Source organism: Rhinoderma darwinii, chromosome 1 (assembly GCF_050947455.1).
Source record: "Rhinoderma darwinii isolate aRhiDar2 chromosome 1, aRhiDar2.hap1, whole genome shotgun sequence".
Taxonomy (NCBI): Eukaryota; Metazoa; Chordata; class Amphibia; order Anura; family Rhinodermatidae; genus Rhinoderma; species Rhinoderma darwinii.
In genome coordinates, this window is record NC_134687.1 from 131,249,683 (window position 1) to 131,277,648 (window position 27,966).

A 27,966-nucleotide genomic window follows, 5' to 3' on the forward strand; every position below is an offset into this window, starting at 1 on the left:
TAACCGTGTACCATGCTCGTATTGTCCTGCTTCCACTCTGTCCTTGGCGTCATTCCCATTAGTCAATGTCCTGGCTCTCTTCTTATGAACACTTCACCAAAAGCAACTTCGTTTCTGTAAGGAAGGAGTGACAGAATATTAAATTATAATCCCTTTCATCGTTTTTATTTTGTTGTAGACGTGGTAGAATAGCATAAAAACATATACAGACTATTAATGGTATAGAAAGTTATCTTCTGTAAAGCACATAGTTATATAGATGACATTCGTGTTTTATCAGTTTCCATTCATCTCTCATAGATTCTGTAAAAAAAAAAAAACACCACCGTATCCTCCTAAAGAGGTATTTATACCGATTTTATGAGGTCATTCATCACCATGCTTGCAATTCGGTGTCGTAATTTGCAGGAAAGAGGCCAAGTAGACTACCAAGATCTCCATACCCCAGCCCATGCGTAACTCCCAGCCTTTAAACCTAAAATCGCACTACCCCCGCTTAACTCAGGAAAACGCTCCCCAAACAGCCTAGAAACACAGGACTGTTGGCATGGGCATGTGGTATTTTATGGAATGTGCGATAAACCCTAACAAAAAAGGAAGCCAAAACTTGTGCAGCCTTAATATTTCCAAGGAGTTCAACCTTAACTAGTTCTTATTATTATATTTTGCCATGTAGCAAAAGAAACTATAAGCAACAGAAGACTGCTGGAAGCTTCACATTTTCATCAACGGAAAAGTTGGCTGTCTTTGTGTCGATATTTAGCACATAAACATTTATGTACTGTGACAAGCTTGCTTGCTATGACATCATTCATCTCTGTGACATCATTAGTCCTGAGACATTCTTCCTTATTGGTTCTCAATGTTTACATGATGTTGTGTCATCAGGCTGCAATGGTCCTTCTGATTCAAAGGACGTTTTAATTGTATAGTAAGATCATTGATGCATGGTCAACCACAAACAGAGCAAGATATAATACAATATCTACACTAAACGGCTACAAGGATGTGTCTGTGAAATCACATGTGATACACGTTCTCTGCATTTTACATTAATGATTAATATGAATTAAGTTATGTGTTGACCTGAATCCAGATTAAAAAGTGATAAAGAACCTGGTCATGCAGAGACCCTCACTTAATGTTGTGGTATTTTTACAAATAACTGCTTTAACCCCTTCCCTCTTTAGCCACTTTTGACCTTCCTGACCGAGCCTCATTTTTCAAATCTGACATGTGTCACTTTATGTGGTAATAACTCCGGAATGCTTTCACCTATCCAAGCGATTCTGAGATTGTTTTCTCGTGACACATTGGACTTTATGTTACTGGCAAAATTTGCTCGATATGTTCAGTATTTAATTGTGAAAAACACCAAAATTTAGCGAAAAATGGCAAAAATTTGCATTTTTCTCAATTTAAATGTATCTGCTTGTAAGACAGGCAGTTATACCACCCAAAATTGTTGCTAATTAACATCCCCCATATGGCTACTTTAGATTGGCATCGTTTTTTGAACATCCTTTTATTTTTCTATGACCTCACAAGGCTTAGAACTTTAGCAGCAATTTCTCACATTTTCAAGAAAATTTCAAAAGGCCATTTTTACAGGGGCCAGTTCAGTTGTGAAGTGGCTTTGAGGGCCTTATATATTAGAAACCCCCAAAAAGTCACCCCATTTTAAAAACTTCACCCCTCAAAGTATTCAAAACAGCATTTAGAAAATGTCTTAACCCTTTACACATGTCACAGGAATTAAAGCAATGTAGAGGTGAATTTTACAAATTTCATATTTTTTTGCAGAAATAAATTTTTAGTACAATTTTTTTTATAACACAGAAGGTTTTACCAGAGAAATGCAACTCAATATTTGTTGCCCAGTTTCTGCAGTTTTAGGAAATATCCCACATGTGGCCGTAGCGTGCTACTGGACTGAAGCACCGGCCTCAGAAGCAAAGGAGCACCTGGTGGATTTTCGGGCCTTATTTTTGTTAGAATAAATTTTAGGCACCATGTCAGGTTTGAAGGGCTCTTGCGGTGCCAAAACAGTCAAAATCCCCCAAAAGTGACCCCATCTGGGAAACTACACACCTCAAGGAAATTATCTAGGGGTACAGTGAGCATTTTGACCGCACAGCTTTTTTACAGAAATTATTAGAAGTAGGCCGTGAAAATTAAAATCAACATTTCTTCAAAGAAAATGTAGGTTTAGCGATTTTTTTTCTCATTTTCACAAAGACTAAAGGAGAAAAAGCACCGTAAAATTTGTAAAGCAATTTCTCCCGAGTAAAACAATACCCCACATGTGGTAATAACCGGTTGTTTGGAGACACGGCGAGGCTGAGAAGGGAAAGAGCGCTATTTGGCTTTTGGAGCTCAAGTTTAGCAGGAATGGTTTGTGGAGGCCATGTCACATTTACGAAGTCCCTGAGGAGACAAAACAGTGGAAACCCCCCACAGGTGACCCCATTTTGGAAACTACGCCCATTGAGGAAATTATCTAGGGGTATAGTGAGCGTTTTGACCCAACAGGTTTTTTGCATAAATTATTGGAAATAGGCCCTGAAAATGACAATCTAAATTTTTTCAAAGAAAATGTAGGTTTAGCTAATTTTTTCTCATTTCCACAAGGACTGAAGGAGAAAAAGCACCGTAAAATTTGTAAACCAATCTCTCCCGAGTAAAACAATGCCCCACATGTGGTAATAAACGGCTGTTTGGAGACACGGCTTGGCTTAGAAGGGAAAGAGCGCTATTTGGCTTTTGGAGATCACATTGAGCAGGAATGGTTTGCGGCGGCCATGTCACATTTGCAAAGCCCCTGAGGGGAAAAAACAATGAAAACGCCCAAAAAGTGACACCATTTAGGAAACTACACCTCTTGAGGAATTCATCTAGGGGCGTAGTGAGCATTTTGACCCCACAGATGTTTCATAGAATTTATTAGAATTGGGCAGTGAAAATAAAAACAATCCTTTTTCTTCAATAAGACGTAGCTTTAGCGCAAATTTTTTCATTTTCGCAACAAATAAAGGAAAAAAAGAACCCAACATTTGTAAAGCAATTTCTACCGAGTACGGCAATACCCCATATGTGGTCATAAACTGCTGTTTGGGCACACGGCAGGGCTCAGAAGGGAAGGACCGCCATTTGGAGTGCAGATGTTTCTGGATTGGTTTCTGGGCGCAAAACAGTGGAAACCCCCCAGAAGTGACCCAATTTTGGAAACTACACCCCTCAATGCATTTACCTACGGGTGTAGTGAGCATGTTAACCCTGCAGGTGTTTTGTAGAAATTAGTGTGAACTCGATGTTGCAGAGTGAAAATGGGATTTTTTCCACAGATATGTGGACAATATGTGGTGCCCAGCTTGTGCCACCATAACGAGACAGCTCTCTAATTATTATGCTGGGTTTCCTGGTTTTAGAAACACCCTACATGTGGCCCTAATCTCTTGCCTGGACAGTCGACCAGGCTCAGGAGTGAAAGGGTACCATGTAAAATTGAGGCCTAATTTGGCGATTTACAAAGTATTGGTTCACAACTGCAGAGGCTCAGATGTGAAATAATAAAAATAAACCCCTGGGAAGTGACCCCACTATGGAAACTGCACCCCTCAAGGCATTTATTAAGGGGTGTAGTGAGCATTTTCACCCCACAGGTCTTTTCCATTAATAAATGCGCTGTGGATGGTGCAAATTAAAAATGTATATTTTTCCCTAGATATGCCATTCAGTGGCAAATATGTCGTGCCCAGCTTATGCCACTGGAGACACACACCCCAAAAATTGCTAAAAGGGTTCTCCCGGGTATGACGATGCCATATATGTGGAAGGAAACTGCTGTTTGGGCACGCTGTAGGGTTCAGATGGGAGGAAATGCCATTTGGCTTTTGGAGCGTGGATTTTGCTTGGTAGTAGTTTTGTTTGGAGTCTTACTGGTGTTTCCGTTTATAATGTAGGGCATATGTAAGCCGGGCGGAGTATATAAGGGGCATAGTCAGGTGGTATAATAACGCGGTAAAAAAAACCAATAAAATGATCCATAGATGTGTGTTACGCTGTGAAGCAATCCTTTCCGCACAGGCCGGTGTCGCACTGATAAATGGTGTCATTTCTTATCCCCCTTTTGGTCCACACTCCGCGCTTTTGTAGTTTGGGGAATTTTGCTGGGAAAGTGTTGTCCTGGTATAATACGGGCACCGTCGCTTCCAGCGGATATGTTTGGGCTCTCCCCTTCCTGGTTCCCTAATTTTAGGTCCTTGAAAAATCGCCTCTTCAAACAGAGGAAATGTTCCCCTCGGGCACAACTGCATATTTTTTTATTTCCTGACTTATTGGAGCCATAACTAATTTTATTTTTTATAGACGTAGCGGTATGAGGGCTGGTTTGTTGCGGGACGAGCTGTAGTTATTATTGGTACCATTTTGGGGTACATGCGACTTTTTGATCACCTTTTTATCCTATTTTTTGGGATGCCAGGTAAACAAAAAAACGCAATTCTGGCACAGCTTTTTTTCGTTTTTTTTTTATACAGCGTTCACCATGCGTTATAAATTACATGTTAACTTTATTCTGCGGGTGAGTACGATTCCGGCGATACCTAATTTATAGAACTTTTTCATGTTTTACAACTTTTTTCACAATAAAATTACTTTTGTAAAAAGAATGTATTTTTTCTGTCGCCAAGTTGTGAGAACCATAACTTTTTAATTTTTTTGTCGACGGAGGTGTATGAGGGCTTGTTTTTTGCGGGACGAGCTATAGTTTTTATAGGTACCATTTTTGGATACGTGCGACTTTTTGATCACTTTTTATTCTAATATTTGTAGGGCAAAGTGACCAAAAAACAAACTCTGGTAACGTTTTTTACGGTTTTTTTTACGCTGTTCACCGCGTGCAATAAATAATATAATATTTTGATACCTCCGGTTGTTACGGTCGTGGCGATACCAAATACATATGGTTTATTATTATTTTTCAATAATAAAGGACTTGATAAGAGTAAAAGGGGGATTGTGTTTTATTTGATTACTTGAAACTTTTATTGTTTTCAAACTTTTATTTTTTGCACTTTTTTTTACACTTTTTTATACTTTTTTTTACACTTTTTCTCAAGTCCCACTAGGGGACTTGAAGTTCCAACGGTCAGATTTTTTTTTTTCTAATACATTGCACTACCTATGTAGTGCAATGTATTAGATCTGTCAGTCATTCACTGACAGCAAGCCGATTAGGCTTCGCCTCCCGGCGGGGCCTAAATCGGCTTCCGTAATGGCAGAGCAGGAGACAATTGTGTCTCCTGTTGCCATAACAGCAGTCGCCAGTCCCGATTGCCTGTCAGGGCTGGCGATCTGCTAGTAACCGCTTCGATGCAGCAATCGCTTTCGATTGCTGCATCGAAGGGGTTAATGGCAGGGATCGGAGCTAGCTCCGGTTCCTGCCGTTACAGGTGGATGTCAGCTGTACAGTACAGCTGACTTCCACCGCTGATGACGCCGGATCAGCTCCTGACCCGGCGCCATCTTGCCGGCAGCTACGGAAGCCGATCAGGCTCCGCCGCCGGGCGGATCTTGACCGGCTTCGGTGCTAGGCAGACCGGGAGGCCAGTATTAGGCCTCCGGTGGCCATTGCAGCCACCGGAACCCCGGCAATTTCATTACTGGGGTTCCGATGAGCTGCAAACACCTTAAGTGCAGCGATCGCGTTTGAGCGCTGCACTTAAGGGGTTAATGGCGGGGATCGAAGCTAATTTCGGTCCCCGCCTTTACAGCCAGATGTCAGCTGTAAGATACAGCTGAGATCCGGTGATGATGGCACCGGCTCAGCTTCTGAGCCGGTCCCAAACATTTGGCGTACATGTACGGCAAGATGCGGGAAGTCAGTACTTTCCATGACGTACATGTACGGCAAATGTCGGGAAGGGGTTAAATAAAAGGAAAATAAACCCTTTTATGTTATTCAGTTCTCCATCTGAACTAGTTTAAAGAGGCTCTGCCACCAGATTATAAGTGCCCTATCTCCTACATAATCTGATTGGCGCTGTAATGTAGATAAGTGGTTTTTATTTTGAAAAACGATCATTGTTGAGCAAGTTATGAGCTAGTTTAGATTTATGCTAATGAGTTTCTTAATGGACAACTGGGCGTGTTTTTACTTTTTACCAACTGGGTGTTGTACAGAGAAGTGTATGACGCTGACCAATCAGTGACCAATCAGTGTCATACACTTCTCATTGTTCCAGCCCAGCTTCTTTCACTGCACAGCGTGATTGTGCATGAAAAAAAATGTGATTACTACTAGAGGCTGAAAACGAATGCAGACTTAGTACTGCTCACAGCTGGGAGGTGGCTACAGCGGGATTCAGTCAATCATCAGTGAGCTAAACCGCCTGCACTCCAAGACCCCATGCACACAACCGTATTTTTTTCCCTCCCGTAAATACGGGGGGCTGGAAATTATGTCACAATCATGTCCAAACCCCTTAAAAGGGTCACATGATCGCTCAGACGCCATTTTCTCTGCTTCTCTTTATTCAAAAATTGAAATCCCCTGATGTCGCCTAGCAACGCTCCCGTAATTACGGGTGCACACACGTAGCCACCCATAATTACAATATAATAGACTTCTTTGGGCCTGCCCGTGCTGTAATTTACGGCCTGAAATAGGACATGTTCAATATTTTTCAACGGCCCGGGCACCTTCCCATACGCAAATGGGGAGGTACCCGTGGCCAATAGAAGACTATGAGCCCGTAATTGCGGGCTATTTTACGGTCGTGTGCATGGGGCCCAAGGCTATGTTCACACAGGTCGGATACGCTGCATAAAAGTACACAGCGTATCCGCCTTGGAGCCCGCAGGCAATTCTGGGAGAAAAACCGCACTTTTTCGCCCGAAGGGTCCTTTGCGAAAACAGCGGTAAAAAAACCCAAAGCTTATACTTACGGGTAGTCATTTGCGATGCATCCCTCTGACATCCCGCAGCCCGGCCTCCTGGGATGACGTTTCATCCCAGGTGACTGCTGCAGCCTGTGACTGGCTGCAGCAGTCACATAGGATGAAATGTAATCCCTGGAAGCCGGGCTGGACGCAGAAACATAGAGCATTATTTTTTTCTGAGTTGCTATTTTTGCCGGCGGAATTGCAGCTTTTCTGCTGCAAAAAATCATAACGTCTATTTCATCTGCAGCGTAATATAGTAGTAGCAAAGTGGATGAGATTTTAACAAATCTCATCCAAACGCTGCGTAAAAAAAATCTTCTGAAAAACAGATAAATAAATAGACATGCGGTGCAATTTTTTAGTCTGCAGCATGTCCATTTATTCTGCGGAATCGCTGGTTTTCTTTTGCGGGTTTTACTCCTTATATTTTAATGTGGAAAACCAGCGATTCCGCAGCATAAAGTGACTAACTGCAGACTTAAAAAAAATCGCACCGCAGGTCAATTTATTTATAGTTTTTTCGGCTGATTTTATTACGCAGCGTGTGGATGAGATTTGTTTAAATCTCATCCACTCTGCTACTACTATATTACGGTGCGGATTTTCCGCAATGAAATACGTTGCAGAAAATCCGCAGTATTTACGCTACATGTGGACATACCCTTAGGCCGGGTTCCCACGGGTCGGATATGCTGCATAAAACGATGTAGTGTTTCCGACCTAGAACCGCAGCACATTCCTTCCGAAAAACCGCACCACAATGCGGTCCAGTTTTTGGGCGTAATTTCTGCTGCAGAAAGCAGAGCTAGAAAAAAGAAAATGCCCATACTCACCCGGTCGTAGTCATGGCGACATGTCCCTCCGTTGTTGTGCAGTCCGGCCTCCCGGGATGACGAAGCAGCCCATGTGACCGCTGCAGCCTTTGATTCTCTGCAGCAGTCACATGGGATGAAATGTAATCCCAGGAGGCCGGCCAGGAAGAATAACAGAAGATAGCATCGCTATGGAAACGAGTTGCAACTTTGAGGTGGAATCGCTGTGATTCCGCTGTAAAAGTCGCAACACTTGGCTGTTGCAAGTTTTACATCTCATTGAATTCAATGGGGGAAAATCTGCAACAGAAAAGCAAAGAAAATGCTGCGTTTTTTTTTTTTTCCTCAGCGTGGGCATGAGATTTTCTAAATCTCACTTTGCTCCTACTGTAAATTCTGCAGATATTCCGCACAGACTTCTGTTGCGGAAATTCTGCAGCATTTACGCTACGTGGAAACCCGGCCTAAGAATGACCGCAAATAGAAATCTAGAAAATTTATGAGAAATTGAAACACGACGTATATTAGAAAGTTACATACTTTTCATTATAAAGTGATTTAAAGGAAATAACATATTAAGGCCCCATGCACACGACCGTAGAATTCATCCATAATTGCGGACCGTAATTATGAACCCATTCATTTCTATTGGCCACAGACACCTTCCCGTATATTTCCGCCGCAAAAAACGCAACTCAGAATTTTTTAAAAAAAAACCTTATGCTTGCCCACAGTTCAATGTTTCTGCATCAAAGCCGGCCTCCTGGGATAACATTTCATCCCATGTGACTGCTGCAGCCAATCACAGGCTGCAGCAGTCACATAGGATGAAACGTCCTCCCAGGAGGCCGGGCTGCAGGATGGCAGAGGGATGCGTCGTTATGGCTTTGAAAGTATGAAACTTTTTTTTTTTTTATGTACAGTTTTCCGCAGCGGGCATTCCGGCTGAAAAACTGCACCACACCTTTGGTGTGGTTTATCGTCCGGAGTTCACTGTGGTGCCCAGGGCGCGTACGCTGTGTTCTTTTACGCAGCATATCCACCCTCTGTGAACACTAAGTCTACATAAAAAATTTCCCTTAATTAATGCAGGAATTGGTATATATTTGAAATTCTGATGGATTCGTGGCAGATGAGTTGCAGAAATTTCTGCGATTGTGAATCGATTCTATAAATCTAATTTTTCATTTTTTGCAACCAGTCTTGGTAGCAAATGAAAATCTCCAAACATGCATTGTTAAAGGTTGTCAGGGCATGTTGAGATTTCTTGTCTCACAGCAACTAAAGGACCATTGACTGCCTAGGGCTAGAGCTACACAGAGGTTTTGGATTGTGACGCTGCACAAAAAAAAAAAACATCAGTGACAACGTAATCCATACAGGTCAATGGAGTCACATTTGCACCTTCATATGACTGTGATGATAACATGACAGAAAATGAACATGTTGTTGATTTCCCCAAAAACCAATTGCAATTGCAATTGGATTGAACCCTAATGAAAATCACAATAGTAAATTCCTCTTTTTACTGGTGTTCCCCTTTAACTCTTCATACTGAGCGAAACATCAGGGAGCTGAATTATCAGAAATAATTTCTTAATAACGCAGATTGATTCAACTGTGGGATACGATTCCTGGCATTTCATATCACATTTGCCATATTGATTATTAAACTTGCGCAAGATAGCGGTCAGCCAAACCCTTGTTCAGCCATGAGCAACTTCTAGACTCAACTGTAAACATGTAAGCTCGGCTGTTTTAATAGAGAGATGAGCTGCTGCCAGGTGCCATCCACTGCAGCTTATCTCCCACAGGAACAAAAGGTCAGGCATGTTGAAATCCAACATGCCCAAACCTTCATTCCCCGGACATCTGCTGTCCGGGGACAGTGCGCTCCCATAAACATTGCATCACCTGCTGAAAACCACCAAAGTAAGACACTATGCAGACAGGGCAGTTTTGTTTTTTTTTGCAATGTCCGTAAATAGAGATCGAGGAGTTTTCCATTTTTTTTATATTTTAAGTTGAAGTTTTCTTACGTTTTACTAAAGCGAGAATGTAAATCAACTATTGGTACATATACATAGTCCAAAAATGCATCTGTTCAGAGGCTGTTTTCTCTTAAAATCAGCTTCATATTTTGCTGCCTTGTGAAGATACCCTTAGGCCGCGTTCCCACGGGTCAGATACGCTGCATAAAACTATGCAGAGTATCCGAGCTATAACACGCAGCACATTCCGTCCATAAAACCTCACCACATTGTGGTGCAGTTTTTCTGGCGGAATTTACGCTACGGAAAACAGCACTAGAAAAAAAAACACTTTCATACCTACCCCTGCCGTAGTCATGGCAACGCGTCCCTCCGTTGACGTGTAGTTCGGCCTCCCGGGATGACGTTGCAGCCTGTGTTTGGCTACAGCAGTCATCAGGGATGAAACGTTATCCCAGGAGGCCGGCCTGGGAAAAAGAAGTGCACAAGGAGAGAGGTCTCCAAGAACATCAGGTCTTGTGGGTCTGTTAGACGTTATTCCCAGTATAGAAGGGAAGCGGAGTATTAATTGACATTGTCAGGCATAGGTGGGTCTGCACACCAAAGATGTTGAAAGGAGTCATTTGCCCAAATCTTTTGGAATTTGGCATGAGAGTGATATTCGAGATGCGAGAGCTCTTCCATTCTCGCAAGCTGGGCTCCCTTCCTGAGCCAGAGGCTTATTGGTGGCACAACCTCGGTCTTCCAATACAGCGGTATCAAAGCTGCCGACGTCGAAAGTAGGAGGTGGTTATAATAATGTGACTCGACGGTGTAGATTTGTCAGTGTGTTTAGTGTAGCTTTGTAATTAGTCTTTATTAAAAAAATAGTTTTACTTTTGGAGATACAGCTGCTCTATATTGTGTAAAACAAGCGATACAGCTATTCTCTATAGAGTATACAGAACAGCTGTATCTCCAAAAGTAAAACTATTTTATTTTATTTTTTTTAAATAAAGGCGGATTACAAAGTTACGCTAAACACACTGACTAATCTATTTATTAAAAAAAAAAAGGTGTCCATAGCCTTCAATAAACAGTCCAGAGTAAGATGCAACCAATTTATTAAGAGGCAAATGCCTCTTAATAAATGTGTCACATGTTTTAACTGCCTGTGCCCCACAACTCCTTGCAACCAAAGCCCTATTCCCCCACCCTACATAAAATACAACAAAACGCATTCTCACCTCATCCCTTCCTTCGGGACCCCTCAGGTTCTCGCTGCAGGCCGCGGCTCATACAAGGTACTGACGGCGAGCAAGATGAAGGCCTTTATATGCAATGCAGCACTCAACATCCTGCCCGGTGATGGTACCGTGCATGAGCTGCGGCCTGCAGTGACCGCCTCAGTGCCTCTACCTTGCTATGCCCCACAGAGTGAAATCTACATCAGCTGGCGTCGTTTTCACATTTTGAATGGAGTAAGACTTTAAGATTTGAATCTCGCTGTAGAAAATAGAAGAAACAAAGTTGAAAGGTGCTGACCTGCATGTGACTTTTTAGTCTGGTCGTCTTTCACATTGGACCCATTAACAGTTTGATGCCTTCGTTGACAATCCCTCTGTTCTTATTCCTGTCATTAATAGTTATTCTGATTTGTGGATGCATCTTAATAACGTTCCTCCAGCCATTAATATTAAAATTTTAAGCATTATTTTGACATAGTTCATCATGAAAAATATGCAGATTTTGTCTAACACTAAACCTCAACTAACCTGTTCTCCCGAACAGAACTTTTCATGAATGTGCATGATAAAAGGAAAGCAAAAATCTGCAAAAAATGACTCTTGTCAGCTGATTCTAATGCAATTCTTTTTGCTATATTTAAGAAAATATACTTAGCTATGCGCTGTTTCTTTGCCGTTCCCAGTCTAAACACTGGCCGCTGCATGATATGGCTGCCGTGTGACGTTACGTAACATAGTAACGTGTCTGCATCCCTTGCTCAACACCCCTGCAGATGTCATGTGTCTCCATGGATGCGTTTACACAAGATGTGATGGCGAGTGGCCGCAGAATCTCAAAGCAAGATATTGTTCTTTATTTTAAGAAGGTTTAGGTTTTTTTTTGTTTTTGTCTTTTTTATTTTTTTAATTTTTAGAATTTTACGAAAATCTCCATTCAGCAGTTATGTGAAATGTTTGAAAGAGTTTTGCAGAGTAAAGAAAAAAAATGTTGTTTTTTGTTTTGTTTTTCAGAAAAAGCATTACTCTTGTCAATTGACCAAGTCTAGTATTGCAGCTTGGTCCCAAAACCCCTGAAGCTCTAATACAATAAACAGAAAAAAAAACCTATTTGCCCCTAGTAGATGGCAGGTAAATTTTATGACCAAACACAAATAGGCAAATTGTGTTTTGTCAAAACCCCTGAAGACGCTACATGTGGAGCGAAACGTGTCAGGGGGACTAACTGAATTTTAAGCCAATGCAATTTTCTAGCATTTATCAGATAACTAAGAGGCGGACTGCAGCCGCTGCCTCTGATAGCAATCTATTTGCTGCAACTTTCTGACCGCACAGCACGAGTCAGGCACTTAAGTTTCGTACCCTCATCCTTCGTGTCAGACTGCATTGATCCTTTTAACAACTGTGTGGTGTGTTTTTTTGGGTTATTTAATAAAGGTTATGCTTTAACAATGTATCTCTACATAATTAGGTAGTTGGGGGAAAAAGGGCTTTTTTTTTTTTTTTTTTTTGCCTTCTGACTATTTGATATTATATAAATTCACTGTTGCCTGCCAACTACTAGGGTTGGTAGTATTGCAGCTTAGCTTAACTTAAAGGGAATGTGTCGCTAGAAATTATTTTTATTTTTTTTAGTTAAACAATTATTATTTAAGTGATTACACGTTGTTTTAATTTTTACAATTTTTTTCACAAGTCAGGAAATATTATAAATTAGATTCTAATTTATAACATTTCCATGTGCTGAGCACTAGAGGGAGCAGTTCCGAAAATTGCAGCATTGTCAATATGGTAAAGCAACCTCATTTGTGCTGCAAATTTGGGGTAGACACACTCGCTCTAGTGTCCTCACACAATCCCCCCTCCCTTATCCTGGCTAGTGCCAGGTGAAGGAAGGGTTTGAATCTTCAAACCTCATACACCGTGTGCCGCCATTTTCTGAGCGACTGCACAGTGTAGGAGGATTAGATACAGGGCTCAGCAGACCGTATAAAATGAACATAATACACACATCACATATGCAAACATAAATTACCTTCTCCTGCCGCCGCCTCCGCTCCTATTCCTTGCGCCTTCGCTTCCTTGAACATATGGCCGGAAGTCGTCATCTTACTGTCCGGCAGCGGCTTCCGGTTCACGTGAAAATGGCGCCGGATTTCGCTCTGCGAACGAGCTTCGTTTTGGTCTGTGTGGGAGCGGTGCATACGCCATTCCCACACAGACGGCGTACGCTTCTGAGAGTGGAACGGCTCCCGTTCGCATTCTCTATGGGGATGTATGTGCCGTATTCCATCTTTGTATGTGTCGTATTCCATCTTTGTATGTGTCGTTAATCGGCACATACAGAGATGAAAAAAAAATGGCAGCCCCTATAGAGAAGTAAAAGTAAGAACAAAGTAAAAAGTAGAACACAAGAACACAAATAAATAAAATTTATGTTAATATCATATTAAAAGCAGTGTGATAAAAAATAAAACATTTCATGACGCCTTCCCTTTAAGGATGAGCTGGGATGCCAAACATAACCCATAGATCAGAGTGCCGCTGTTTCTGGTTTTAAAAAAAACCTTTTTTCTAGTACTGGACGATCCCTTTAAACATTTATCAAAGCCAACATATTAACATGTACGTCTGTACCGTTTGTGTATGACTTTGGTCAGGTACATGTATTGTGTGCTGTCCATACCTGTATTCTCTGTTGCAATAAACCCAATTTAAAATAGCAGTGCATCAATAAGCATTTTTTTTTCTTTTCCTACAGGCTGCCGCTATATTTAATTCCGCATTTGGGAGTTTCTTGGTAAGTACATCTCATATTTTGCATAGTGACCTATAATGTCATTGTCTTTATGTATTGCCAATCCACAATGTGGAAGGGGAAAGTGAGGAGTTAATGGGCTCCCAGTTGTGCCGCACTCTTCCCTACATACAAATACTTCATTTTAATAAAAATCCTTTGCCGCTGTTAACTGCCATAATGAAGACATATGTCAATATAGTGATTTCTTTTCTTATTGTCTTTAATGAGCTGTAGTGGATTCCATTATAAAGCACAAGTATAGTGTAGACCAAAGCAAAAGGCACATGATTGAGGGTCTTCCATCTCCGCTGGAGTGTCTCTTGAGGATTAGCGTACGCGTTGTGTGACTTTATGGTACAAATTTTTTTATTGCTTTAAAGGAGACCACAGATCCTGGAAATGGAAAGCGTCTGGCTGTATAATCTGTATATATAATTACTGCCCACTGGTACTTCAGTGCTATGGGGTATTCATGATGTCTAGGAAAAATACACATGCATTGACTTGATGACCGATAGGACCAGTGGCTTCCTCCTGTGTGTGTGCTGTATAGTAAGAACATGTGGGCACATACATGTTTTATGTTAATGTGGCAGATTATCATCTTGTACATTTTGTGGTAGCACCTACTACCCATAGCAGTCCCTGTATGCTGTATATAATCCATCACCAGCCTGGACCTTATAGCTTGAGTGTTTAAAGTTTATTTCTCCCTAAAAAAACTTACAGAAATATTAAATGATCAGATAAAAAAACAAATTAATTTGTTTCTTAGTTACAGAATATCTATATATTTGGGAAAGCTGGTTGACAACAGTTATAATCTTGGGTCATCACCCAGCTTTTTCAGAATCTGAGTGGCAAATATACTAGTTTCATAGTGTAATGTCCCTTGTTTCTGTATCACTGGGTAAAATACTGCTACACTCACCCCGCTGTCATGTGCAAGGGATCTAAAAGAACAAAAATTGTAAAAAAAAACAAAAAGGAAGTAAAACATTGTTACTAATAAGCTTTGAAAATTGAAACAATATTTTTTTAAAAAGGCTTTTATGATACAAGTAATTACAATTTGTGTACGACAACGTGGAATCTTAATCTCAATGAGGAAATATTACAAGGGGTGTGAAGAAAACCTGGAGCACACATCCACTTGCTAAACTTGATCTATTGCGGCTCAGCAAAATTAAAAAATGTACAAACAGGAGGTTCTTAGTTTATATTTTGATCAAACTGTATAAGCCCACTTGCCACTTCATGGCGACCACTTTAAAGTGGGTTCCTACTCTATCAAGTGTAGTATCCGCATGGCAACCAGTGCCGCTGCAACACAGTATCCGTAGAGGGAGCAACCCAAGAGACGAGAAGCACCCATGCTGCCAGTCTAAGCCACCTTGACTCTGGGCCAAGTCCCCCCACAAACACCGCACCACAGCAACACTGACCACCACACAACACCACAAAAAAGTGAACAGATGGAAAAAGCTCACCTTTCCTTGTAGTCTCCGAGGCCAAACTGCGCTTATAGCAGACATTGTTTCAAACAATGTCTGCTATAAGCGTAGAAAAGATACATAATATCTAATATATGTGCAAAATCGCTAATACCAAACTGATTTTCAGACATGATCTGTAGAGGAAACAATAAGATATAAAATTCTAGTTCTATATCCTTTTAACCCCACCCCCAAACCCACCCCCATAAGAGGGTGACAAGATGGAAAAGCGAGACAGAAGAAAGAGGAAAAGAAAAAGGAGAAGGTTAACATTTTAGTTTACCCAACGCTTATAGAGATACATTGTATAATGTGGTTTTGTATCTATGAAAATAAATAAAATAAAAAAATTCATCAGTAATGCATACAGCCGTCCTGAGGCTGGCCGGTGTCAGTACGTTGTATGATCAGCATCATGCTGAGGGAGCCTGAGGGGAGTCGGAGAGGAGAATAAGGCCAGTGAGGTGACTATTAATTTTAATTATTTTTTTATTACATATTTTTGTTTGCGTAATTGTCTGAGGGGGAGGGGCTAATGTGGGAGAAGTAGCCAGGTACTGGGCCAGACACAGGCCACTACCTTGCTACGCCCCACAGAGTGAAATTTGTCGGGCTGCTGTGCCCCACCGCCTTTTGTGAAGCCATTTCTACTTTACACATAAGTGGCGAGAACGGCGTAAAAAGACCAAAAGTCACAATTTGCAACAAAATTATGACTTTTGGGCCTTTCTACGACACAGAAAACTGGCGTAGAAAGACTGATAGCTAGAGATTTATTTATTTTTTAACTTCCAGCCATACCAATACAGATTGTTTACACCTGTCCAGAAGGGATTTGATCTCCCGAATGAGAAGACCAGAACCCTCCTTGTCGAAGATGCAGTTGCACGTCTGTCCCGCACACGCACAACTCTTGTTTGCACTTCAAGATTATGTGACAGTGGAAAGTAAACAGGCGCCGACCGTAGACGTGACATATAAACACATATTACAGTATCGATTACCTTCTCCTTGGGAAGATTTATTTGACTTTTTGGCCGTTTCAGTAGATTTCAAAGCTGAAAAAAATCTATTGTCATTTCTTTTCTTTAGCCAATCCTATTTGTATGGCTTTCTACACACATTTTTGCTGACCTAATAGTATCGTGCTGGTTGTCGTCGTGATCTGATACATATTTATTTTTTCTTTCCAATTTTTTTGCTAAACCATGCCCACCCCCAATTAAAATGCATTGGCTTTAAGAACTAATTGTTTTAGAAAACTGCTATGTTTTTTTTTTATTTTTTACTCAGCGGGTAATAACTAATTATGGATGAATTCAATTTACATAAATTTCAGGCCAAGAGAATATCTCAGGATAGTACCGTTGAGAATTTCTTTAAGTTGAGCCAGTAATGTCATTATCTCCTCCTCTCATTTAAACTGCTCGCTTTACAATAATTGTAGAGCTTAATAAGTGATTTGATTTCTCCCCTTGATGAGGTTTTAATAAAATTTGATAGCGTTTGAGTAATTCAGCATAGCTAGTTATCAAAGGGGCTGGTCCTGGCAGCATGTGTATATATATATCCCTGGGGAGTGAGAATGTCTGCTCTGTGTGCTACATGGCTGCACTGGCACTCCTGCGGAAACCACAGAGTGGCACTCTTCTCCGTTTACCATGGTGCAACCATTTTTAGATTATTCATTAAAACCATTGTGAAGTTAATATTATTTAGGATTCAAGTTTAGATTATTTATCATATAGGGCCCTGTCGGAGTTCAAATCTGACTAGGACAACATCTGCATGGACCTCGGACACCATAAAAGTGCTGTCTTCGCTAAGGTGTATATCTTTTTAAGATCAATCCCCAAATGCATTTTAATTTTTAGAATTCTACCCTATGCCAGTAGTAGGGATCGTATAATAAAGATGCTGGGCTGCATAGAATACAGACGCTACACGAAAGTCATCGGGATTTGAAATAATCGCGTACTCTGCTCTATTATTTATAATAACTATTAGACTTTTATTTGAAAAGTGAATAATACAGATAATAAATATCCTATAGAATTCTTGTTTAGGCAATTTCCAAAATATTATAAATGACAATATTATACGACAAAGGTGAACTGATATTTTAAGTGCTATAGTGCACTGCTCGCCATCTTGTAATGCTTTGTATTTAGAGACCGACACTGGGAATATACAGATTATAAAGCCTTGCAAAAGAAGCTGCACCTTTCTTGTCTATTGGCTCTGTTTGACATTGCAGCTCATCCCTATGCAAGTGCACACAGCAGGTTTTGTTTTTTTCTTCTATTCCCTGACAAACCCTTTAAATGTGTATAGGAAATTGGCTTAGAATTGGTAGTCTTCACCGTGTAGTTCTGATTCACGTGGCCCAGACACAGAGCGCCGATCAACGAGACATTTTGTTGATCGGCGCTCGTTTGCTCCTTTCACAAGGAGCAATGCATGGGGATAAGCGCTCATTACTACGATAGCTTGTACCCATACATTTCTATCATGACCGCAGCACAGGGAGATCTGCTGCCGACCACGATAATATTTTCTGCTGCATAAACGAGTAGATCAGCCAATGAATGAGCGTTTGCTCGTTCATCGGCTGATCATTGCTTTGTTTACACTCGTTTTCCCTATCATTAGCCCATGTAAAAGGGCCTTAAAGGGGTTTTCCCATGAGGGACATCTATGACCTGTCCAGAGGATATGTCATAAATGTTAGATAGATGCGGGTCCCACCTATCTCTAGAACGGGCCCCCCTAAACCCCATTCTAGCTTTTTGTGCTCACGCTGCCTCCCAGCCACTTACGGATTACATGGTCGGGAGTTACGGAAACTCACTGAGCTACGCTGTTTCCGTAACTCCCATAGTAGTGAATTGCAGTTACGGAAGCACCATAGCATGCGAGCCAAGCTGTTTCCGTAGCTACTATTCAGTTCTATAGGAGTTACGGAAATAGCGTAGCTCAGTGAGTTTCCGTAACTCCCGACCATGTAATCAAAGTGGCTGGGAGGCAGCGTGAGCACAAAAAGCTAAAACGGGGTTTAGGGGGCCCCGTTCCAGAGATCGCTGCGAGTTCCAGAGGTGGGACCTGACATTTATGACATATCCTGTGGATATGTCCCTCATGGGAAAACCCTCTGCAGTCTCATGCTCTGTGCTAGATGTAAATATATTAATCAGCGTGTCCATTTGTCTTGTAAATTGGTGGCACAAATTAAATTACTAGAAGAACTGCAACTTCTAAATCTAATTTTTACAACTACTCCAAAATTTTCAATTACTGTTTATTTGATTTTTGGTATGCATTTCATTATAGTATATGTAATTAGTAGGAATCTGCTTTGCAATCCAATAAACCCGGCTCATTTTAATAGTTTGAATGCAATAATTGATTTATAGTTTGCTCTGACAATGCCGGTCTGGTTATTATTTGTGTTCACAGCTATCAATTAATCTAAAAGTCTACCATTTTTGTCTGGCAATATTTCTTAACAGTATTTTAAATGTACAAGTACTGGGTCCTGTAGACTAGACAGACATTTGAACTTTTTGTCCTGCTGCATACAAAGCTCTTAACCCTACAGTAAAGCTCCCCACACAACAGCTGTCAAATGCTCATTCGGGCCGACAGCTATACCTTTTGATTTGCCTATACATAGGGCTTATCTCCTGTGGGAACAAATCGGGCATGTTAAAATTTAAAACGCTCGATCCTACTTTACCTTGACATCCGCCGTTAGAGGAGAGTCGGGACATCCCTATACACATCCGCTGGCCATGTCAAAATCTGCATGTTCAGCAAACTTTCCTCTAATGTTTCTGAGCACCCTGAGTGTCTACCATCGTTTTATGGTAATTTTTGTTTGTGAGCAGAGAAAATTACAATTTCAGACTAAGGGTATGTTCACACGAGGGCGTCCGTTACGGCTGAAATTACGGGGATGTTTCAGCCTGAAAACATCCCCGTAATTTCAGCCGTACCGGCATGTGCAGGCGCTTGAACGCCGCGTCAAATACGGGCGTAATTAGCGCTGCTATTCATTGGAGTCAATGAATAACAGCTCTAATTATGGCCAAAGAAGTGACAGGTCACTTCTTTGACGCGGGCTTCTATTTACGCGCCGTCTTTTGACAGCGGCGCGTAAATATACGCCTCGTGTGAACAGACAAACGTCTGCCCATTGCTTTCAATGGGCAGATGTTTGTCAGCGCTATTGAGGCGCTATTTTCGGGCGTAATTCGGGGCAAAAACGCCCGATTTACGTCCGTAAATAGGCCGTGTGAACATACCCTAAGTGTTCTGTAGACTGAAGAACACAGGGTATATTCTATTTCTCTTTATTAAATAAAATTCTTTAATAATATTTTCTAATTATATTAATGTATATTTACTTGTTTATAATTATACAATTATTAAAATTCGTTGGGAATTTACAGCAGAACACTGATGTTTTTTTAAGGCAGGATGTATTCTGTTAACCCCTTAGTGACCAACAATACGCCTTTTCACGTTGGTCACTAAGGGGCCTTAGTCTAGGCTGACGCCTTTTCACGTGAGCCTAGTCTAAGTCCTGCACGGGTCTCCTGTGCAGGCTGATGACAGCTGAGCTCCTGCTCCAACGCCCGCGATCGAAGTTTACTTCGATTGCGGCCGTTTAACCCGTTAAATGCCGCTCTCAATAGCGACCGCGGCATTTAACTTTATTTACAGAGGGATTGAGCTCCCCCTGTCACCCATCGGCGGCCCGCAAATGCAATCGCAGGGTCTCCGATGGAGTGTCATGGCAGCCGGGGGCTTGATAAAAGCCCCCAGGTCTGCCCTGGACATATGCCTGTTAGGACGCGCCGGAGGCACGTCCTAATAGATTGCCTGTCCGATTTACACTGACAGGCAATAATGCTCTGGTATACGAAGTATACCAAAGCATTATAGCAGCGATCGGAAGATTGCACAATAAAGTCCCCTAGTGGGACTAGTGAAATAAATAATAAATGTGAAATAAAGATTAATAAAAATTACAGTAAAAAAAATAATTTTTTTTCCATAAAAAGTGGTTTTATTTAGTAAAAGTGTAAAAAAATAAAATAAAAGTACACATATATGGAATCGCCGCGACTGTAATGACTCCATTAATAAAGTTAATATGTAATTTAAACCGCAAGGTGAACACCGTAAAAAAAAAACGCAAAAAACAATGGCGAAATTGCAATTTTTTTCCATTGCCCCCCAAAAGTCATAATAAAAATGAATCAATAAGTGCCATGCACCCCAAAACAGTACCAATCAAAACTACGTCTCGTCCCGCAGAAAACAAGCCCAAAAAATCACTACATTGATGGAAAAATAAAAAAGTTACGGCTCTTGGAAAGCGACGATGCAAAAATAAATAATTTTAGTTCAAAAGTGTTTTTATTGTGCAAAAGTCGTAAAACATAAAAAACCTCTACATATGTGGTATCGCCGTAATCGTACCGACCCATAGAATAAAGGTAACATGTTATTTACGTCGCATAGTGAACGGCGTCAATTTAAAAAGGCATAGAACAATGGCGGAATTCCAGGTTTTTTTTATAATCCCCCCCCCAAAAAAAGTTAATAAAAAAAATATGTACCCAAAAATGGGGCTATTAAAAAGTACAACTAATCCAGCAAAAAACAAGTCCTCCTACAGCTATGTAGACGAAAAAATAAAAAAGTTATAGCTCTTTGAATGAGACTATAGAAAAACTAATAAAATAGCTTGGTCATTAGGGCCTAAAATGGGCTGGTCACTAAGGGGTTAAAGGCCAGAAGATTAGAGCTGACAGCCAGTGCTTCCCAAGACAATGTGACAGCTCCTCTCCATTTTCAATTGGCACAATATGCGTTGTCAGAAATGAATGCCTATAGTCTGTTATAATATATAATATAATATGAAATATATAATATTTCACACTTATTGCAGTGAGGCTGGAGAAAGCTGATCTGTTCTTCCCAGCATTCCTTTATAATACAGATCACATATAATAGTGAACTAAATTTTAACAGTAAGTGAATTACAAAGTTGATCTATATCTGGTATGTTATTAGATTAGCATAAATAAAAAAAAAAAAAACTTAGTGTCCATGTAAGCTGCAGTCACTGATCATATCTGTGCCCTAACAAAGCAGAGCTACGATCCAACAATAAAAACGAGGAAAGCTGATCTTACACGGCCCGACATGTAGCGTGTAAACGAGCACCGATCAACGAGACAGCTCCTTGATCTGCGATCGTTTGCTCTTTTCACAAGGAGCTGGTATGGGAACGAGGTCTCGTTACTCCGATCACTCGTCCCCATACATTTTTATTATGTCGGCAGCACGTCTCCCTGTTTACACAGGGAGATGTGTTGTCGACAACGATAATAGTTTCGGCATTTGCAATCGGCTGATCGTTGCCCTGTTTACAGAGGGCAATTATCGGTAACGAGCGTTCTATGAAGGCTCATTTGTCTGATAATTGGCCTGTGTAAAAGGGCCTTAAAGGCTCTGTTCTCATTGCATAGAGCAGCTCTATATGCTGAACATTTCTATCGGCCCCATTCACCCAGCCGGTATGAATCAGCTTACTTTTTTTTTTCTTTCTTTTTGCTGTATAGAATAGCTTAGTAGTCTACTATTCTATACCAAGGTATGCTTTTTTTTCTCTCTCCTCTTCTCTCTTCTTCTCTCCTTCTTCTTCTCCCCCCTTCTCTCCCCCCTTCTTCTTTCTTCTCTGTCCCCCTTGCCCCATTGGCATACTGTGCAGTCTTCCGTTGGAGGACTTACCAACGTGTACCTCTGAGGAAGGGCTCAAACGCTATGTGAACAGAGCCTAAATAGCAATTATGTCTCACCCAAAGATCACTACTTACTTTATAACTTTTAAGCTCATATCTGGGCAAGAATGTTCTAATTCACTGACCCACAATGTGTAAAATGGTGAAGAATTGAAAGACAAAAGGTATGCTTGAAAGTTACATAATAATTTTTTATACATTTTATACAGTATAGTTATAGTTTCATTAAACAGTGATTACATTTTGATGAACGACCTTTATGGCATGTCTGGAGAATTGGGGTGACACCCCTTGTGCTGCAGAATACGTGGCACAGCAGTTATAACAAGGAGGAGAAACAGGAGCGCGCTAGCAGCACATGGCCACAGCTCTCTCCATTGATGGAGAAATTAGCAGAGAGCTCAAATAGGTGGGGATGTTGGACTTCCACCTATTAAAAGATCAGATCCGGTGACAAAACCCTTCCTTCTTGTCTTTCAAAAAAAAAATGGCTATCGGAAACTATAACTAGGAAGATAAACAGAAGAGAGCTGGCCGCGTATGCACTTAGGTCTATCCAAGTATGTGGAAGTTAAAGAAACATCCTAACGCACTGGGACCCCAGTTTTCCCAATTAGTGGGAAACAGAGGTTTCCGTAAATATAATGTCAGAATACCCCTTTCAAGATATATTTACATAAAAACGAGTAACCCTCTAATAATCATATAGCGCCAGCATTTTCCAAAGTATAGTATATACCATGTATTTATTCAGAGCAGCCACTGTTTAGTGGAGTTTACAATCCAATGTAGGTTCAGAAACTGGATGTTTTTTTTATTTGGGAAGGTAGTCCAGTAGGACGTAAGAAAGGCATAAGATCTCTCCACAGGGCAAGTGTTCCACTCTACAAGTAGTAATACTCGGTCTTCCTATTCCACTTGCACACAAAATGTGCTTAGGTGAACGTTTGATGTCATACCGCGTTGTTTTTACCTCCCATGTTCCACACTTAGATGCTAGTCACACTTTGCGTTGACAATGCACCATATTACTATATACATAATATAACAATGTCTTCAATACACTTCCCTAGCAAAATAATTGCAACTGATTCACATCGCCTCCAGATGGCCAATAGTGGTACTACAGCAGTTGTGCTTACAAACGGAGGTGGGTTTCAAGCAATAGCGATCTCCCATAGAAATCAGTAATCTGTTATCATTCTGCTCAGGTCACGTTATAGACCAAGAAGATTTTGGCGCTGGAGATGATCAAAGACAGACTGGCTGAGTGAGTGTCCTCCCTGTGTTTGTAAAGAAGCTGAAATATAGTAGGCATCTAAAACTGAACAACATCCATGTTCCGACTGAAACCGAGACCACTGTGAAAGGGAAACATTCTACCATATTTCAGCAATGAAACGCATCTCATCCCCCTACCCCATGTATAATTAATGATCATCAGGAGAAGAAAAACTATTACACGTTTGATTTCAGAAAGATAAAAAGCGTGTGTGTTTTAGGTATTATCCCATTGAATAACCATTTTCTTTCAAGAAATGATCAAAATATTTCCGCGAGTAGACCCGTGTCACCCACGTTAAAGCTAAATAATTATGTTCCCTTGTATAATTTTTTGTGTATGCGTTCTAGATGGACAGTATAAAGATGAAAGGGAAATTTGTTCATAACGGCACTTCACAGATGACTGAAGCAGGTGTTAGAAATGCAGATGAAGCGTGTTGACTAAAGAGTGTACAAATTCGAAGTGAAAATGCCAGTGGTCGGCTTATAGTACTCGGCACATGTGAAGTGTCTGTGAGCTAAATTATTCATGTTATTGTGCGAGTCCGTTTAAAATGCAGGAGTAAATTTCCGATTTGCATTGAAGCTTTCGCTCTTTCTTTACGTTGTGTCTTTTCAGAATGTACCCATGATCTTCCCTTTTGTAGGCATGATTATGGCATATCAAACTAGCCATGGAAGAAAAATCAATAAAAATAAACTTAAGGTGGTTTTACATGGGCAGATACGAGCGACAATCGACAATACTGCTTGTCGATTGGCACCCGTTTTCTCCAAGGAGTATCGATCGTTAACGGGGTATTCGCAACTATCCACAGGTAATGTGGTAATTCATCGTATTTATATTGTTACTCAGCTTCAACTTAAAGGGGTTTTCCAGCCAGTAAAAATTGATGGCCTATCCTCCGGATAGGACATCAATAGCAGATGGTTCGGGGTCAGACTCCTGGGACCCCCATCGATCAGCTGTTTTGAAGGGGTGCAGTGCTCGTTGGAGCGCTGCTTTCCCTTCATTTCTACTTGCTCACTGTGAATCGTCCACACAGATGTAGGAAGTCTTGTCGTCAAAGCTACTTGATCTTGGACCACATATTGTACCAACATTGTTCCGTTGTGTTGGAAACTAATTCTAGAGCGAAGTCTTTTACTCCGCGCCTAACGTAATTGCTTCATTCAAACCATGGTGATGACTGGGCATCCTCTGCGGTTGACATCCATGCCAATAGAGAGACATGTAGATGAGATGTGCAAAGAGCGCTGTGGCAAATTCCTGCATCTTTTGCCTCAAAAAGGAAGTTACAATGTTCTACTGCTCACTTTTAACTTCCTCTTCCTGTGTCTATTCTTCCTGGAAATAGAGATCTGTGATTGGGATTGTCCTGCTGATTCCATAATGCTTAGGAGGAACGCTGCGCCTCATCAACAAATAACCTTACAATGTGGCTGTACCCAGAATGATCTAGAATATCACATAGCATTTAAAGTTAGAAATATCATGTTCCATAAACCAATGACCGATCTGGTCTCTGCTCATTTCTGTGACTACATAGATCACTGACCGAGCCTTCAGCACATGCACAGATGCCAAGGCCACAGACTATGCATGACCATTAAAATATCATCTGAAAGGACCTCCCAGAGCGGCAGCGTTGTTTCTGGATTCTTTTATTTAGGGGAATACTCTATATGGAAAGACTATATAACAAAATGAAATATGAAATGGATGGTTTGTCATCCTCCATATTTCTCTTCTGCAGACACTCATGGCTGTGTGTGTGTGTGTGTGTGTGTGTGTGTGTGTGTGTGTGTATGTGTGTATATATATATATATATATATATATATATATATATGACTATATAATGTGCACTGAAGCTGTGGATACAATACTTGGGTGATAGCCCACTCTAAGAAGGGAGATTTTTCCTTCCGTTATATCTCTTGGCTGTAATTTTTTTTTTTACGCATTTCTGATGTTTGTGCTGCCGTATTGCTTTGAATGAAAAGTGTATTATGCAAACAAGAGAAATTGAAATAAAACAAGTCATAAAAGGGCAAATTTATGTAGCAGATTTTAAAATGTATTCCATTTTTATTTAAATAAAGCTGATTTTGCAAGTGCTTTTGTAAGTCATTTCTTTAGTAATATGTCAATATGACTACATTAAGGCTTATGTCGGCAACACAACAATTTTACCTTATTTCCTATAATGAAATGTAAATCCCGTCCATTCTTCACTTTGTTCATTTTAGGAGTATATTGCTGCTGTAAGATAATTACAATATTTTCTTTAAATATGAGGGGTTATAGCAATTCAGGGTCTTTTCCTTTGTCAGAAAACAAAATTTTTATGTGGTATTGTTTTTTTGGTGATTCACAGTGTGTATTGATTTTTGTTATTAAATACAAAAACATGGTACGTGGAAGTGCAATGCTATTTAGGTTCTAGCAAACACACATGAAAAAAACTAAAATAGTCCCTAAGATTATATTTGAAAGTGTTTGTCATGTCATAATGGTATATAGTGCCTTCCAAAAATACCCCTGTCCCCCTTGGGGTTTTTCATGTTTTGTTGCATTACAACCTTGGATTAACCACTTCCTGCTGCAGCTATTTTTGGGATTTTCGTTTTTTCCTCCCCACCTTTGAAAAGCCATAACTTTTTGTATATTTTTCCATCGATTTAAAGCCGTATGAGGGCTTGATTTTTGCAGAACTAGTTGTAGTTTTTCATGGCACTATTTACTGTAACATGTACCATACTGTGCCATACTGCGAAACCGGGGAAAAAAAAACACATGTTAACTTTATTTTGCGGGTCAACACGATTACGGCGATACCAAATTTATATAGTTTTTTGTTTAACTACTTTTACAAGGAAAAACAAATTGTTAAAAATAAAATTGTGCCACCATATTCTGAGAGCCATAGCTTTTTTATTTTTCCGTCGATTTGAGCGGTATGAGGACATATTATTTGTGGGGCAAGCTTGTAGTTTCTATTGGTACATTTTTGGGTTTCAGGATCACTCTTTATTCCATTTTTTGTGGGAGACATGGTGACCAAAAAACAGCGATTCTGGGGTTTTTGTTTTTTATGCCGTTCACCGTGCAGGTTAAATTATGTTCTAGTGTGATAATTCAGACTTTTATGTAAATTTAATTTTATTTAAAAAAAAAAGTTACATTGCTTTTGGGGAAGAATGGGAGAAAGGGAGTTTTTTTTAAATATATATATGAAAAAACTTTACCGGTTGTCTGTTGTTACTAGTCTACCTGGGGGACCTGAACCAGCGATCATTGGATCGCCTACATGATATACGGTGTTACTAATGTATTGCAGTATATCGTGTTTCTGAACGGCACATATTAAGGTGTAATAGGTGTACGAAGAACGCAGACCTGAGGGCCTTCATTAGGAAGACTATCGACACCCCGTTATCACGTCGCAGGGGGGGTGATGGCACGTCAAAGGGGGCTGCCCCCTCATTCTAATGGCTTAGATGCCGCGGTCACTATTGAGTGTGGCATCTAAGGGGTTAAACTAGCGTGATGCCATTAGTTACACTGAAGTGTTGTCTGTTACATACAGCCGACACTCTTGTTCTATGGAGCAGGCTCTTTACATGAGCCCGCTTCATACTCTCCCCACCCGACCTCCGCCGTAAAATGGATTTTTGGGGAATTGTACCATTTTGATTTAAACATATCTACCACTTTTGAAGGTGCAAAAGTCAAAAAGACAAAAAAACAGATCTTTACTGTGCAAAAGTATTTACCCCCTGAAAGTCTATACTTTGTGGAACCAGATTTTGCACCAATTACAGATGGAGGTCTCTTGAGCTAGGTCTCTATTAGCTTAGCAGATCTAAGACACTGGGATTTTTCTTTTTTACCATTCTTTAAGGCAAAACTGCTCCAACTCCTGCAAGTTAAATGGGTTGCATTGGTGTACAACAGTCTTCAAGTCATGCCACAGAGTCTCAATTGGATTGAGGTCTGGACTTTGACTAGGCCAATCCAAGATATTTACATGTACTCCATTGTAGCTTTAGCAGTATGTTTAGTGTCCTTGTCCTGCTGGAATGTGAACCTCTCTCCCAGTCTCAAATCTCTGGCAGACTGAAACAGGTTTTCCTTAAGAATTCCCCTGTATTTACTGCCATCCATCTTTCCTTCAATCCAGACTAGATTTCCAGTCCCAATGAAAAGCATCTCCACATTATAATGCTGCCACCACCATGCTTCACTGTGGGAATGGTGTTCTTGGGGTGATGGGAAGGGTTTCATTTGCGCCACACATAGCGTTTCCCATGATGGCCAAAAAGTAAACTTTTAGTCTCATCTGACCGGAAAACCTTCCTCCATGTGTTTGGGGAATCTGCCACATGCTGTTTGGCAAACTCAAAACCATGTTTTCTAATGTTTTTCTCTGCAATGGCTTTTTTCTGGGCACTCTTCCATAAAGCCCCACTCTGTGGAGTGTACAGAGTGGGTCTTATGGCTACTTCCATCTCCTCTGTGGATCTTTGGAGCTCATTCAGTGTTAACGTTGGTGTCTTTGTTGAATATCTGATCAAAGCCCTACTTGCCCATTCTGT

The 27,966-nt window shown here is 40.7% G+C and overlaps 1 protein-coding gene across 2 annotated transcripts in view; it reads left to right on the forward strand.

The window, feature by feature from the left end:
• SLC10A7 (solute carrier family 10 member 7) overlaps nt 1-27,966 on the forward strand; it is a 209,357-nt gene that overhangs the window by 76,119 nt on the left and 105,272 nt on the right. For both annotated transcript variants that reach the window (XM_075860378.1, XM_075860377.1), the window contains exon 5: nt 13,733-13,771. In XM_075860378.1, coding sequence (XP_075716493.1) covers nt 13,733-13,771 — 39 coding nt within the window. The remainder of the gene's footprint in view (nt 1-13,732; nt 13,772-27,966) is intronic.